The following is a 16,404-nucleotide window of genomic DNA, read 5'->3' on the forward strand; positions in this document are numbered from 1 at the left end:
CTAATTAAAAGTTTTTGTAAAAACATAAAAAGTCAAAGAGCTGAGGATGTGGAACAAGTGAATAACTAGTATTTTCTTAATTGACTCAAATTTGAGTCAAGTTCCTTCAGAAGCTGTTTAATAAACGCTGCTGTGGGCCACGGTGTCTCCAGTAACAGCTCTGTGAATGTGGTGCAACCCCCCTCCCCTCACCCCTCACCCCCACCCCTCAACCTGACAACTCAGCCATGTAAAGCCCAACCAGACCCACTCTGTCACATTTCTCTGCTCTGTGATTCCTGCACTAAGGCTCAGTGGTTCCCCTCCTGGTGCCATCCTTCAGTGGAAGCCCTTCCTCTGCAGACCTCCCTCCTGAATCAACACTCCTTTATGTGTACACAACATTTTACTATTTGTATACAGAGACGTTCAGCCAGTTTATGTACGGTTCTTCCAGTGTGCGTAGGAATCACCAGGGGCTGTGCAAAGACGCTCACAAGAGTCGGTAAAAAACAAATTCATTCCACTAATCTCCTGTTCTGTCTCAACAACCACCCAGCCCACTTCATTCCCAACAATGAAAAACTCCCTGTCTGTTTTTCAAAGTGAAGGGAGTGACAGGAGCTGCTAAAATACAGCACGTTCACATTTCCACCATCTGTACAGCCAGGATTAAACATCCCAAGACAAATATTTAGTTAGATTTGAGAGGGAGCTGAGTGACAAAGCACTAAAATAAATGTTTTTTAAGTTTAATGAGGCCTCATGAGAATGTCTACCTGATCAAGGCCAATTACCTAGTCACATGAAATATTTAACTTTTTGTTTTTTTTTTCATATTGTGAGGGGCATCTGATTTGTTCATTTTCAACATTCCAGACAGGTCATCCATATTTCACCAAGAATTTATTAGTATATTTCTATATTCACAGATATTCAGCAACACAACTATAGATGTAGCTGCTGGTGAGTGCAGTTAGCAGACGTACTGGGACACACCGGATCAGTGTGAAAACTGAGAACACACTGGGCCAAACAGTCTTCTACCCTCAACAGTAACACAGGAACAGGTAGGATGGAAGGACCTGTCTACATCACAGGTGTCAAACCTGCCGCCCATGAGCCAAAACTAGCCCGCCAAAGGGTCTACTCCAGCCTGTGTCGTGAATTTGTGAAATGCAAAAATTACACTGATATTAACAATGTACGATGTCAAAGTCATTTTATTTGAAGTCACATCCAGAACAAAGTAAAATACTATCAGAATAAGCTCTAAATAATGACGACAAATTTTTCTCTTTTAGTATAAAAGTCAAATTACATGAAAATGTTTACCTTAACAAATTATCCTTTCACAAAAAATGTGAATAACCTGAACAAATACAAACAAACAAGAAATGCCTTAAGAGAAAAAAGAGCAATTTTATCAATATTCTGCCTGTTACTAAATATTTTGTGTATTTATAGACCCGCTGTGATCTATAACTTTGAATGCACATGTGTAAATCAGAAGCCGAGGCCTAATATTGTTAAAATTGCATTTATTTTTCTTCAAGTCTTTTCAGGTTATCCGTGTTATTCAGATTTTTAAGGTAACATTATAGATGTAAACATTTTCATAATGTAATTCAAAATTTTTTAAATGTTATTATTCTGATGGTCTGGCCTTTTTGAGATCATGTTGGGCTCAAGGTGGCCCCCGAACTAAAATGAGTTGGACAGCCAAAACAATACACTGTTTGGTTTTTCACTACAACTACAGTCCAGCGCAACAACGTGGCTGCCATCTAGTGGATTCTCTTAGAAACTCAAGTTGAATTACACAAATTGTTTGGATTATTTCGTGTGTGTAGAAATGCCCTTAGAGCAACACTTTACCAACATGGATAGTGTGAATGCTTTAGCAGTTAAATTTATGTATAACATTTGATTTCTTTATTTCACTTCATATGGATCATTGAGGAGTTAATATATTTAAGTTTACTGTCAAAGTGGAAAAACTAAGCTGAACATGAAGAGCCCAGTGTGTTCATCTGTATTTGCAGAGCAAGTACAATTATTTATGTTACAGTGAAAGTGCAGACAGCCATAAGTGTTTGCTTTAGATATTTCATCTATAGTTTTAAGTGGTCTTCGACTGAATGTAATAAGTATGATCACTCATATTCTCATATTACTGATTCATGGGTTTCGTTCCTCATCCACTCAGTTGGCAACGTGAACATGCATTAACTTCTTAAAGCTTGAATTCATAGAACTCCCTTTTTGTACTTTGCTCCTTAAGCAGTTTGGATCTATCCATACTCTGTGTATTGATCTGATGTCATGTGAGTAGACGGTTGTAGGAGAATTTGACTCTGCTTCAGTCACTGCAGAAGAAAAAGTTTTCAAAATCACTGTAACCACACTGTTGTTTAATGTGTTAACTTTTTAATTAGATATAAGACTCAGCTATACAAAAGGAGTGGTACCCTAAAGTTCCTACAGAAAATTTAGATTAATGAAATATGGCTCAAGTTGTTGAAATAAATCCACTGGTCAGAGAACAGCATGGAAGGGGTCATGCACATACAAACACCAAGAAACAAAGCCAGATGGTTAATATAACATCTGAGGTCCTACAGGTTTTAATGGAATTTAACCTTCAAATAAATACAGTATAAAACTTAGTTCTACTTGCTAAATGCTCTGATGAGATGTAAAGAGAAAAAACAGAGTGCAGACCCTTTCCACATTTAAAGAAAATGACATACAACCCAGAAACACAGCATCCAAGTGCACCATTAAAAAAAATCAACATGAATCTTATCTTGCACTGAAAATCCTGCCAGGATGGATTTTACAATTCCTACGTGAAAAATTAAACCATGTCAGACCTGTAGACATAAGCTCGAAAACAGGTTAACAAAATCAAAACAACCAAAAAAGGGGCCCAACATTCACATTACACTGTATAAACCAATAACTGGTGGCCTGCAGCCACCTAGTGGCTATAAATGGTACTGTTACATGGATTTTAATGAATTAGGGAGAATCTCCTGCCTAACTTTACAGATTGTAACGACAGCATTTGCTGATCTAAAAGCAACAGATTAGAAATCAAAGAAACTGTCTCCTTACAATCCGAGGGCAGGTACCACCATGTACGTTCCTGCTCAGCTCTGGTCACATCATTCTGTAAGTGGGCTGCTGATGGTCAAAGGAGCTACACGATAGTTCACACTGTACAGTCCTGTTCAGGTGGAAGATGTTCCTCAGTCACTGTCAAATTTAATAGAATTTACTGATGTGGAGATGGCTCCTCCCCTGTAGCTTCCCCTCTTCTTCTTTGTCTTTTCATGGCGAAACGACTTCCCTTTTGTGAACCTTAGAACATCATTAGCCTTTTGGCCCCAGTCCCCATTTGATCCTTGCTGGAAAAGCAAATATACATTAAAAGTTATAAAAATCTGCATTTTATTGGTAGAAATGGCTAAATATTCCACTTCCCATTTCAGAATCATCCTGAACAGAAACACTCCATTAAAAAATAACCTCAAATATCAGTATTAACACTTTCAGTGCCATGGGCCGATTAAATCAGCTTTACGAAAACAACCTGTAAAGTGCCACGGGCCGATCAGATCGGCTTTGGAGAACACGCCACATTTGTGTACAAACAAACCATCCACCCCCATTTCTTTCTCACATTTCGATGACGTTCTTTCTGTGTCTCCCTTTTGAGACCAAGCAGACGGGAATTTGAGGTCACGCGACCGAATAATATTTTTATATCTTTTTAATGTTTCTTATTCTCCGGTGTTTCATCAGAGGGAGCCCTCCATGCCGGGGGGCGGCTGTCGACTCCGGGGGCTGTGGCGCCTTCTCTCACTGGGGTCCGCTCCTTTCTGGTGGGTGGGGGTCCCAGTTGGCCCTCTCCCACTAGTTGGGATGCAGGGCTGTGTTGCTGGTGCCTGGTCGCCGGGGTCGGCGGCTGCCTCCTGGTGCGGATGGCTCCCTGAGACAGCGCCTCCTAAATTGATGTTTTACTTTTACTTGTACATTTTTGTTCTGGTCTACCCGTGCTCAGTCAGTCTTCTTAAGTATGTGTGAGCTTGTGGGTTTGCATGTATATGTGTGTGTGTGTGTGTGTGCGGGTGAGTGGGTGGGTGTGGGTGGGGGTGGGGGGCGGTACTGATTTTTAAACTGATATGTAAAGCACTTTGTGCTACAGTTTTTAATGTATGAAAAGTGCTATGTAAATAAAGATTATTATTATTATTATTATTATAAATTATGCAAATTACGATCAATAATGAATCGGCTGCGTCCGGTGCGTTTTGGATCTAATCAGCAATCGGTCGGATGTTACAGAGCGGTTTCCTGCAGGATTCTTCCAATATTATAAAAACAACGCGAAATACTGAAAAACGGCCAAATTCTGTGGCACTTTTAAGGCTTATTAGCCCCTTAACTGTCTGGCACTTAAAGAGTTAAGTTTACTGTTTTCCACCCACTGCAAAAATATGCAGTAGGCTCAGACTATGAGTGAAGTAATTCTCAATGACAGTGTTTGATCAAATGTTTGAAGGTTACAATGTGTGACACAGTTGCCACTTACCTTTGCATCAAAAGAGTTGTCTGCTAAACGGGGATCCACTGCAACTTCCTCTTCTCGTATTCTACGGAAAGGTACGTTGGAGGACTAAAAGACAGAAACATTGGATTTTTCATAAAATCAGTTGCAGCAGACATATTTCAAACTGTTTGCAAAACCAACAGTAACTAGCATCTCAGATCAGGTTGTTGCATCTAAGGTCTTACTTTTTTATTGGCTTTAGGAAATGTTTGTGGTGTAGTTGCTGCTTTCTTATTTTTTGGAGTCTTGACCTCTGTTTCTTCTTCATCTTCTTCACTTTCTGATGACTCATCTCTTTTTCTCTTGCCATTGGTACCTGCATGAGTTCAGATTAAGTGACTTGTGTTAATATCAAGGACGAGAATTGTGTATTTTTCATAAATATTTGTTTTCGGTTTACCATTTGTTGTGGGGGTAGTGGGTGTGGTGGCAGCTTTAGGTGGTGCTTCTTCTTCATCTGATGAACTGTCTGAAGAGCTGCTGCTCTCTTTAGTTTTAGTTGCAGGGGGTGTTTTGGCTGTTGCAGCAGGTTTGACAGTACTAGTACCAGGTGCCTCCTCCTCTTCAGAGCTGCTATCACTAGATGAAGACTCTGCCTGCTTCGCTGGAGCCTTGGCTGCTGAGGTGGGTGTTTTGGGAGTTACTGCTTTTCCATTGGTGGCTGCAGAATTTGCAGAGGACTTCTTCTCTGTTTCAGAATCAGAGCTGTCTGATGAATCAGAGCTGCTCTCTGCCTTCTTTGCTGGAGTTGAAGCAGGTTTTGTGGCTGAGGGCTTCGGCACTGCTTCCTTTTTCTTTGCCGCCGCCTCCTCATCGCTGGAGTCATCATCACTTGAGCTCTCAGATGCATCTCCACCGGATTTTACAGGAGCCTTGGTGACAGGAGTAGAAGGAGCAGGTTTCTTGGCTGTTGCAGCAACTTGTTTTTGGATAGCAGGTTTTGCTGCCTCTGAATCAGAATCTGAGCTGTCACTATCAGAGTCAGAGCTGCTTTCTGCTTTAGCAGACTTTACAGTGGCTGTAGCTGGCTTAGTTGCTGGGGTAACTGGCTTTGCAGCAGGTGTAGTGGGCTTAGCTTTAGCAGGTTCTTCGTCTTCAGAGGAGGAGTCTTCCTCTGAGCTGCTTTCTGCTGCAGCAGCCTTTGCTGCAAGAGTAGCGGGCTTTGCCGCTGGGGTGGATGGTTTTGTTGCTGCTGCTGCTGGCTTAGCTTTAGCAGGTGGTTCTTCATCTTCAGAAGAAGAGTCCTCCTCTGAGCTGCTTTCTGCTGCAGCAGCTTTTGCTGCAGGAGTAGCAGGCTTTGCTGCTGGGGTGGATGGTTTTGCTGCTGCTGGCTTAGCTTTAGCAGGTTCTTCGTCTTCAGAGGAGGAGTCTTCCTCTGAGCTGCTTTCTGCTGCAGCAGCCTTTGCTGCAGGAGTAGCGGGCTTTGCTGCTGGGGTGGATGGTTTTGCTGCTGCTGGCTTGCCTTTAGCAGGTTCTTCATCTTCAGAAGATGAGTCCTCCTCTGAGCTGCTTTCTGCTGCAGCAGCTTTTGCTGCAGGAGTAGCAGGCTTTGCTGCTGGGGTGGATGGTTTTGCTGCTGCTGGCTTAGCTTTAGCAGGTTCTTCATCTTCAGACGATGAGTCCTCTGAGCTGCTTTCTGCTGCAGCAGCTTTTCCTGCAGGAGTAGCGGGCTTTGACGCTGGGGTGGATGGTTTAACTGCTGCTGCTGGCTTAGCTTTAGCAGGTAGTTGTTCATCTTCAGAAGAAGAGTCTTCCTCTGAGCTGCTTTCTGCTGCAGCAGCCTTTGCTGCAGGAGTAGCAGGCTTTGATGCTGGGGTGGATGGTTTAGCTGCTGCTGGCTTAGCTTTAGCAGGTTCTTCATCTTCAGAAGATGAGTCCTCCTCTGAGCTGCTCTCTGCTGCAGGCTTTGCTGCAGGAGTAGCGGGCTTTGAAGCCGGAGTGGGTGGTTTTGTTGCTGCTGGCTTCGACTTGGCTGGTTCTTCCTCCTCTTCAGAGGAGTCAGAGTCTGAGCTGCTCTCTGCTGCTGCAGGAGGCTTGGTGACAACAGCTGCAGGCTTAGGGGTAGCTGCAGCCGGCTTGGATTTGACTGGTTCCTCCTCCTCAGAGGAATCATCGTCTGAGGTGGAGCTGCTCTCTGCTTCCTTGGTCGAGGATTTGGAGGCGGCAGCTGGCTGTGGTGGAGCCACAGCTTTCGGTGTAGCTGCAGGTTTTGCTGGGGCCTCATCTTCAGAACTGCTATCTGAATCTGGAATGAAAAATATCAATTTGAAACAAACTAAAAATCAAGTAAAAATTCATATCAACAAGAGCCATCAGATAATGTCCTGGTCTACAGATGTTCATTTAAGTTAATTGACAGAGAAGTCAATATGCTTAAAAGACAACCCCCCCACCCCCCAAAAAAACCAACAAAAAACACACAACACCTTGAATTAGTTAAAAACATGTATAGAAATATTAACTGCTATGTCAGCTGAAACCAAATGATGGCATACGGACATGATGGATGCCAAAATACCAAAAGGAATCACTTCACATGGTTACAGGTTTAGTGAAAACAGCCAACGTTTTTCCAGTTATGCTCTGGGAAAACAAGCTGGACATACTGACACTATACCCTGTCAGGGAATAATAAAGCTGAAGTTAAAACAGCTATACATTTTACATTGTTTGCAAAAGTGGACTTTTATACGGTGGAGAACAGATTGAGCAAATCGAAGTAATTCAAGAATTTTTAGAAATGCTGAACCTGTGTGGTCATATCTAATTTCTTCTTACCTGAGCTGGAGGATTCATCCTTTTTAGTAGGGGCAGTCTTTGCAGGTGGAGTCTTAGCAGGGGCTGTTTTAACTGTGGGCTTCTTTGCTGCTGCATCATCTTCCTCATCTGAGCTGGAATCCTCATCTGACGAATCTTTTTTAGCTGCAGCAGCTTTAGCTGGAGCAGCCTTAGCAGGAGTTGCCTTTACTGCAGGTTTCTTCACCTCTTCTTCCTCTGAACTTGATGAATCAGAGTCAGAGTCTTGCTTCTTTGCAGGAGCTGCTTTGGCGGCAACAGCTTTGACTGGAGCTGCTTTAGCTGCAGGTTTTTTAGGTTCATCTTCTTCTGAGCTGGAATCTGATAAGAGACATGTAATGAATGACGTACACATGGAGACAGGATCAAAATAAGAAAAATGACTATGTGGAATCTTGATTATTACCTGAACTGTCAGAGCTGGAGTCCTGCTTCTTTGCTGCGGGTTTTGGTCCGGTAGGCTTGGCAGTCGGTGTCTTTACTGGAGCAGGTTTTGCTGGAAGGATTCAGAAAATGTTAGTCTACTTTAAAAAAACAAAAAACAACAAAACCCAGCAACAGCTTAAAATAAGAGAAAACATTTCTTACCAGGTACTTTCTTCTGTTCTTCCTCATCACTGCTGTCATCACTGCTGTCTGAGGACTCGCTTTCCTTAGCCTTCTTAGAAGTCGTTGCAGCCGGTGCTTTTTGGACAGCAGGAGGTGGGACTGCAGAGTATTCTCCTGCAAGACAAAGATTTGTCTCAAGTTACACCTCATATTTACATCAAAAAAGCTATCAAACTGATAGAAACACTTCAAAAATAGGGCAGGCTGACAGATACAAATAAATAAATGAAAAACATAGGTTGAAATGAAGGCAAAGTCTTCTATTATGGTACGTGCACTTGTGCGCCACAGGGTCCACAAATATCCCAATAATGTAAGTGCTCTCCACATTTACCTATGAATTACTTTAACACCACACCGTGCCTTCATAGTGAGATGGGCACTGGAATATGTCTGGTGAAAATAGTACATAATGTTACTGCTCCTTGTTAATTACTTTTGACTAATCGTGCTAGATGTTTTGGACATTCTCTTTCAAATTTACCCTTAAGTAAAAGTTTAGAACACACCTCCTTTGGGTTTTTTGCTGGGTGGAGCTTCATCTTCAGATGAAGACTCATCACTGCTTGATTCAGCAGCAGCAGCAGCCTTTACTGGAGCAGGTTTAACTGGAGCCTTTGAAAACAGATGAAATGAATGATTGACAGTAAGCTGCATACATTTCACATACTACAATATCCATTTCAGACAGCTCTACATTATTCCAACCTCCATAACAACAACAACAACAACAATAAACTATTAATTAAAACTACTAATAAGAAACTATTTTTAGGTATTACTTAAATGTAGTCTCACAAGCCATACCTTGGCTGGTTCTTCATCAGAATCAGAAGAGCTATCTTCGCTGCTACTCTCCTTTTTCTTAGCAGCCCCTTTAGCAGGAGCAGCTGTTTTGGGTGCTGTGGCTGCTCCAGTTTTGGGTTCTGTAATACAGCATTAGTTAAGATAGATGAGGTTCCACACATAACTTTTTTTTTAATTTCTGGTTTGCAATTTATGACAGATTGCATATTGAAAGCCATCTAGTCAACACTCACTTGGTGCAGGGACTTTGGCAGGCTGCTCATCCTCAGAATCAGATTCCTCACTGCTAGAGCTAGTGTCTTTCTTTCTTGCACCACCTGCAGCAGCAGGCTTCACAGGTACCTACAAGCAGAAACTACATATTAACAGCAGCATACGTTTGAGATCATATTCCATGCAGCAGTGGGGTAGTCCTAGATTCTCACAGTGCTCCTCAAATTTAAGATCTCAAATTCTGCCATTATTTACATAAACAGAATTGTTTTAATCAAGTATTACATTAACAATACATTGGAACACTTTTCATGGCCTACTTGATATATTCACATCAAACATTCAGCAATGGGCTGTTTTTACATTGCCCTGTTACAGTGACTGTTCCACAAGGATTGATTATTGACTTTCAAACTTGGAAAAAATTAACTTGAGAATAATCAATAAAAAAATGTATATTAAAAAATTGTGTCAACAATGAAAAATAAGGCTTGAATGGAAATACTTCTAGGCCCCTAGATGTGGTAAAACTTTTCCAACTTGCTACACTGTTCTCCACATACAGTCTCGTGGAATGACTACGTATTATTTGACGATAGTATTGTCTAATCTTTACCAGTAGCTACATTTCATAGTTTCTAAAGTGATTGTGCTGTCATTGTGTTGTTTGTGGAGGAGTAGATCATGCTCATTTACTCATGTGAAGTTTGTCTTGGGATCTTTTGTGCCGTTAACTGATCACTTGCCAACAACAGCTGACCCGATTTTAATGTCAACAACTGCACAAATCCTTGAAGTTTCTTAATGCTTCTCGTGTTCTTCAATAGTAGCCATGGTGTGCAACACCACTTACTATTAACACAGAAATAGAGATTGAATCTATCCAGAATTACTATACTGTGATGTTGGTAAACCATCATTATGACGTGAACATGTTGGTCATTTTGCTTACCCCTTGCTTTAATTATTTATGTATCAGCATGCCTATACTTTATTATGTATACATTTACTAACTTATTGAACTGTTTGTTAGGGTTGTGCACACTACAGAGGAGCAGCAGTTGAGCTGTACTCCTAAAGAATTAAACACAACATCCTCATTTTTAAAAATTATTTTTCAGTATCCATGTCTAAATATAACAGGCTATGTACTCTTTGTTTCTTTTTACTTATTTCAAATTTCTTTAAAGACAACAAAATTAAATTCCACGACTTTCAGTTTCTGAGGTTTAGTTGTTTTCATTACTTGCCCAACAATAACTGACAACACAGATATTTTCTCCTACCTTTGCAGGTGCCTTCTTCTCCTCCTCCTCTGAATCACTGGAGTCACTGCTACTGGATGCAGCTTTAGCAGCTGGTTTTTTAGCAGGCGTCACCTTGGCTGCAAGAACAAATATGCATGAAAAAATAGCAATAATGTTTAAGGTGAGGATAACGGGCACATTACTCTGATATAATCTAAGTACTTTTATTACCTGCAGGGGATGCATTAGTTGGTTTTGCTGCAGCTTTCTCATCCTCACTGCTCGACTCTTCGCTGGAACTCTCTGTACTGGTTTTTGCTTTCTTGGCTACAGGACCGTTGGTACCTTCAGCTTGAAGAGCTGCTTTACGCTTTCTGGCTTCAGGAGACCTGGGCAGAAGAGCAGTAAGATTTGTTAAATCATAAAGATGACCTGTCTTCTCCACAACCAGAGCATCAGATAGATTATGTAACATTTTAAAGCAGAGCAGCTCGCCTACTGCGTATAAAAGATAGCAGTCTGTGTGATACTGACTTCAAGCATTTGATAAAATAAAGAGGAAAAACACAATTACAAACTTACTTCACCCAGAAGTTGAAAATGTCAACAAGGCTTTCTTCATTCTGATCTTGAGGATTCTGTGGAGAAGCAAATGAAAGTTTCACTTACAGCAGTGGCGTTTGGAAAGTTGGTAAAAGTTAAAAATACAATAAAATAGGGTAACATAAAGATGCACACCGTGACTTCTGTGTATACATAAGAATAAGTTTAGGGTGACTAAGTGGCCGCTGATACTCTACATGGCTCTCGCGTGTTTCCCTCCACGTGCTAACCTCAACAGTCCACCGGTACGAGCCTGTAGATTTAAGGCTCCTCGTGCAGCCCCTCTAAACTACTACACACGACAAACACAAGAAGACAGCGCTCAGCAGACTGTCAGTCACACCTTGAAAAACTTACCACTTTAGTCTGTTTGATAAACTGCTGAGCCGCCTTGGTGAACTTGTTTTCTAATAAAAATGAATACACACATTTGTAAAGATCGCTTGGCACCGAATTTTCCGACGCCATCTTCAACACACACGTTCTGAAGGGACAGGAAGTGAACGAAGATGTGCGGCAATTGTGGGCGGCCGCGCATGCGCAAATTGATACATGTATATTATTACATATTTCATTGCCACTCAAACACCTACAGCAGCATTAAACTTCTCAGAACGTTATTGCATCCCATTACTTTTTTTTTTCTTTTTTTTTTTACAAATAATAAAAATGTATACGAGTTGAACGGATAGATATACGAACGATGTTCGACAATGTACATAAAAATGCACATCAAACCTAAAAATAATTAAAATAGAAATATTTAACATTTAAATTTTTGATTTGAAACATTAAATACGTCATATTTTGGTTAAGACTGTACGCAACATGCCATAACATTTCTTAAGGTGCGCCTCTTCCTTCACACACGGCCGCATGAATTATACGTCATCACCAAAGACCTTTTCCGTCCCTCGTGTCATAACATGGTTGTCTGAGAACACAGTAATCTTCCAATGACATAGTGCCTTTGCCAGCTGAATTAACAGTGTAAATCTTGCATTTCCTTGCTGAAACCATGCCTCGATACGAGCTGTCGCTGATCCTGAAGATGATGCAGCGACCGGAGACAGCGGCCGCCCTCCGCCGGACAGTGGAGACTTTGATGGAGCGGGGCGCTGTGGTCAGGGACCTGGAGAACCTGGGAGAGAGACTGCTACCCTATAAGATAACCAAACACAACCAGAGGCATACCCGAGGGGCTTACTTTCTCATCGATTTCTACGCAGCCCCCAACATCCTCACAGGTTTATTGGATCACCTGCACCGCGATGTGGACGTAGTGAGGCCCACTGTGCTGAAGAACGACTCTCAGGTTTCCAGTCACAGATGCTGTGGGCCCCAACAGTGACTACATGTAAGGAAAAGTGGCTTTTACTGAAGTACACCAGGGATTTTGTGACTGTCCATTTTATACAGCTTTAAACTTCTAATCCACACCTCAGAAGAAGATATTGTAGCTAATTTACTCTTTACAATTTTTGTTCCCTTTATGCCCAATGAAAACTATGCATTACCAAATGTATGGATTTTGAATGTTTGTTTTAAATTGAAAGATTAGATGTTCCTATGTGAGTTTAGAGAGGAAACTATTCAAAACCCTCTTAGATTGTGTGAAAAATGCATTGTCACAAAGATAAAAATATGGCTGATCTCATGACAGCTTGGATTTTAGATATAGTTTATGGTTCTCACAGGACAGTAACATTATTATTATTATTATTATTATTATTATTATTATTATTATTATCTCCTGTAGCTTTTCCAAATGTTTGTATGTGTAGTAATCATGGTCCATAATAGTGTTACAATGTACAGGGTGTCCCATAAGTCTCCATACATAGGAAAAATAAACATTTCTTGACATAAACCATTTTTATTTATATAATATGCACTATATGACTGCCATTTTGTCAGGAACACATTTCAATGCGTGTCCTCCACTGCTGAAGAACTATAAAGAAGAAATATAAAGAAATACATGTTAGAACCATATGTATTATGTCTCCTATGTATGGAGACTTATGGGACACCCTGTATATTTTTTCCAGTGAAAATGACCTCAAAACTCAAGTCTTCTGGAAACCTAGTGAAAACATGGTTCACAGTTTTTAGTGAAGTATCATCAGTTTTTTCATGGCAAGGATCACATCATTCTATGACCACATGATACCAACACCACAACTACAGAACTAAAGCCAGAAACCAAAAAACCCAGAAAAAATGCTGAAACATATGACGCACAGATTACTCAGCAGTAGTAAAGTTCATTCAACAGCAGAACTAACACAATAAGTGCTTTTTACTTTTCTTATTTTACACTTTGCTGATAAGACATATGTGCTTCTGCTCATGTCTACTTGTGTTGGAGTTTTTTTCCATGTGCCATTCTTTTGCTTAAAAAGAAAATGCTGCAGAGTATTGGTTTCAAATGTCCTTTGATGTAAGTGCATCTATGGTTTTGAAGTAGTTTTTTGATTCATCCCTCTGGTTTACCAGTCAGTGGTTAATTTTGGCAGGTGAATTGTCGGTCATGACATATGACATTTAACTGATGCCTCTACTCTGGTCAGGTAAATAAGTAACTACAGATAAGAAGAAAATGCCTAACTCAGAGAAGCAAACAAGTCATCACATTTGTGAGGTTTTATTTGGCAAGTTTGCAAAAGTGAAGACTGAGGAGTTTCCTGTTATTTACCAGTTATAGAGTACTTTAACTTGAATAAGAAATAAGACATGCATACTTTATGTCTTGTTTCTATGAAAGTATATGTTTTTACACAAATGTAACCAAATGAATGTAGAGATTTGACTTCTACTGCTCCACTTAAAATAGTTTACATGGAAAATAAATAATATTAAAATACTATTAATACAATTATTATTTTCTGTATTCATTGTTTGTCATATAGTAAAGGTTACTTACTTTGCAATAACAAAAAACCCCAGAACTAATCTGTAAAAAAAAAAAAAAAAAGTATAATGGTAGCCTACATACTGTGGCTTTTTTAAACTTCTGCATGTGAACAAATGTAGCTTGAGAAGAATTGAGTCACAGAAATGTACAGAATCTTAACAGTGCTTATAATTACCTCAGGGAACAGGTTTATAACTAAATTGCTTACATAAATGGACTGACTGACCTATTTCTCACCTGTTTCTTCTGTGAGCAGCTTTTGCATGAACTGGCACATTGGTGAAGAAATTCCAAGACACTAAAAAATTGTGTAGGTAGAATAATATTTCACTAGAAAGAATTTGAATAACTGTCCCCTTGAGTAGCCTTAATTTACAATGAATTTACAAAATGGTACAAAGTTAAAAACCTAACAACAAACATATCTTGTTAAATTGTTCTGTGACTCTTCAGAGGTGAACGCCTCATGACTTTAGTGTCAGTTTTATAAGACTGTAACATATATAGAGGTCATAACAGAGAGTACATGAGCTGACATGACAAGGTTCCTTATTTTCTTCATTTTTCTCTTATTGTTAAGTTTTGAAAAAAAAAAAAAAAAAAAAAAAGTAGGTATAAATGTTTGTAATGTATTGAAGTGTGTTTATTACATAGTTTGTCCACCAGAGAGCATTTGGAAGTAGAAGCTGCAACAAGCACTAAAGTAATTATGAGCAAATATTTAGTTGATTGGCTTTTCAAACAAAATTGAGTTGAGTTGCTCTTGAAATGTGAGGATTTGTACAATTTTCTGTCCCTTTTTTCCCTCTTAAATGTGACTTCATCAAATTTCTTTAGGTTTTTTTTTTTTGGCCCTTTTGCTGGTGGAAAAACAGCTCTCTGATGACATGACTTTCCATATAAAATTAGAGCAGATTATTTTTCTCACTTTTTAAGAAAAATATCTATTAATTTATTTATTTTAATCATGGATTAACTGAAGTACTAACTGGCAGTTGAACCAGTAATGGAAATCATTGTTAAATGTATCTGACCCACTACAAAATGTTGTTAGTCCAACTTTACCACAACTTCCTGAACTATGTTTTTCATTTGTATTTCCTACTTTCTGTTTATGGAGATAATGTTCTTCTGACTGCTCCTATTTAATGATCTAACAACGGTTCTTTTTGTTTTACAGGTGACTGTGGCTCATATACAGAAGATAAACTGTACAAAACTTCCCTCTTTGACCTGTTCCAGATTTTTCTTTCCTACATTTTATGTTATGTAATAATAAACTAAACTTTTCTAAATTGGCTGATGTTTGCCTCTGTTTTTTGAAACTGTTTTGGACATGTTGCTCTGCACAATAGCTAATAATGTAGCAGCAGTTTCTCTGTTCTCTTTTTTTTTTTTTTTTTAAGTTCTTACCAATTTGTATTTTAATGCAAATGTGATTTATGTAAATCACCTTTAAGTGTAACCTCATATTGGTTTGATTAGTGTCCTTTGAAAACCCCTTCATATAACAGTCACAACAGTGTCACAAAAGTTCACACTTGGGTATGTTGTCCTCATTTGGCTCAATAATCCACCAGCATCATTGGAAGAGTTCAATATTGCTTTTGTTTTTTAGTAAACCTCAGGAATGGTGATTAGAATAGTACACTGTGTTAGGTTTTATCTTAGAAATAGTTTTCTTTTTACTCACTTTACTAACCTAGTACTTCCAAACACACAAATAACTGCTGACCTATAAAATATTTACTGTGTTTAACAGTACTGACCAATCAGTTCAATTTAAGATCTATAGGTGAATATACAGAAGTAAGTAAAAGTATGTAAACCCTTAGAAATTCCTAGTTTTTTTTTATATGAATTGGCCGTAAAATGTGAGTTTATCTGCATCTGTCACAAGTACAGACAGACAATGTTTTTTAAAGCTAATATTACATGTAGTTATTGAACACAGCTATTTAATATTAATAGTGCTGCTGGAAAAAGTATGTTTGGTAATAGGATAGGAAAACTGTGCCTAATTTTGATGCAAATCAGATCACAGTTTATGACCCATTTGTTCACATATTTTTTCTTACTATTGTATATATACACTGTGCCATCAGTAAAAAAGGATTAAGTCATAATAAAAGGAAAAGATATCCCATACAGCACAGAAATATATATACATTTGTTAGGAAAATTTGTACATAATGGGTCATTTAAACCATTTAATTTTCCGTAAAATCTTTTAAATGGAAGCACAGGACTTTCTAGTTTTTGGGTGAAGTTACAACCTATAAGTCAATTTCTTGGATGTCTTGAAAATAAGACTTTATTTTTCCCATCATGGGGAAATTTCCCAGTTAACAGCAGCAACATACAACAAACAAGTGCAGAGAAAAAGACAGGTAAAGAAAAACTACAAAAGGGTGAAAAATGAAATTTGAGAGAAAAAATAAGAAATATATATAAATATAGAATTAAAATTCAATATGATTTACATATTAAAAAATGTAGAAGTCGATAACAGACTTAATGTCTTTCTTGAAACTGCAAAAGATCAAATCTCAGAGGATCAGCTGAGAAATTTTACATTACATGGAAGCCTTTCCTCTCTTACTTTGAAAAAACAT

General features: G+C 39.0%; 2 protein-coding genes across 4 annotated transcripts; one reads left to right on the forward strand and one right to left on the reverse strand.

Annotated features, from left to right (window-relative positions):
• Positions 1 to 2,389: 2,389 nt before the first annotated feature.
• Positions 2,390 to 11,381, reverse strand: nolc1 (nucleolar and coiled-body phosphoprotein 1). Of its 3 annotated transcripts, none has more exons than XM_030156852.1 (15): positions 11,230 to 11,381; positions 10,852 to 10,907; positions 10,501 to 10,658; positions 10,309 to 10,406; positions 9,043 to 9,151; positions 8,810 to 8,928; positions 8,512 to 8,617; positions 7,982 to 8,116; positions 7,800 to 7,889; positions 7,376 to 7,714; positions 5,924 to 6,842; positions 4,998 to 5,674; positions 4,783 to 4,913; positions 4,580 to 4,663; positions 2,390 to 3,392 (listed from the first exon to the last, which is right to left on the reverse strand). In XM_030156852.1, exons 1-15 carry the CDS (start codon positions 11,338 to 11,340, stop codon positions 3,234 to 3,236), a joined length of 3,291 nt encoding a protein of 1,096 aa, XP_030012712.1. In that variant the 5' UTR covers positions 11,341 to 11,381; the 3' UTR covers positions 2,390 to 3,233. The 3 variants fall into 3 exon arrangements, with proteins under 3 accessions (XP_030012712.1, XP_030012711.1, XP_030012710.1); XM_030156851.1 differs by having other exon boundaries at positions 5,795 to 6,842; XM_030156850.1 differs by having other exon boundaries at positions 4,998 to 6,842.
• A 509-nt stretch (positions 11,382 to 11,890) lies between these two features.
• On the forward strand, positions 11,891 to 12,223 carry mrps6 (mitochondrial ribosomal protein S6). Its single transcript, XM_030156641.1, has one exon. The coding sequence runs from the start codon at positions 11,891 to 11,893 to the stop codon at positions 12,221 to 12,223; it is 333 nt and encodes a 110-aa protein (XP_030012501.1).
• Positions 12,224 to 16,404: the final 4,181 nt, after the last annotated feature.

The sequence above is a fragment of the Sphaeramia orbicularis genome, chromosome 15 (assembly GCF_902148855.1).
Source record: "Sphaeramia orbicularis chromosome 15, fSphaOr1.1, whole genome shotgun sequence".
NCBI lineage: Eukaryota > Metazoa > Chordata > Actinopteri > Kurtiformes > Apogonidae > Sphaeramia > Sphaeramia orbicularis.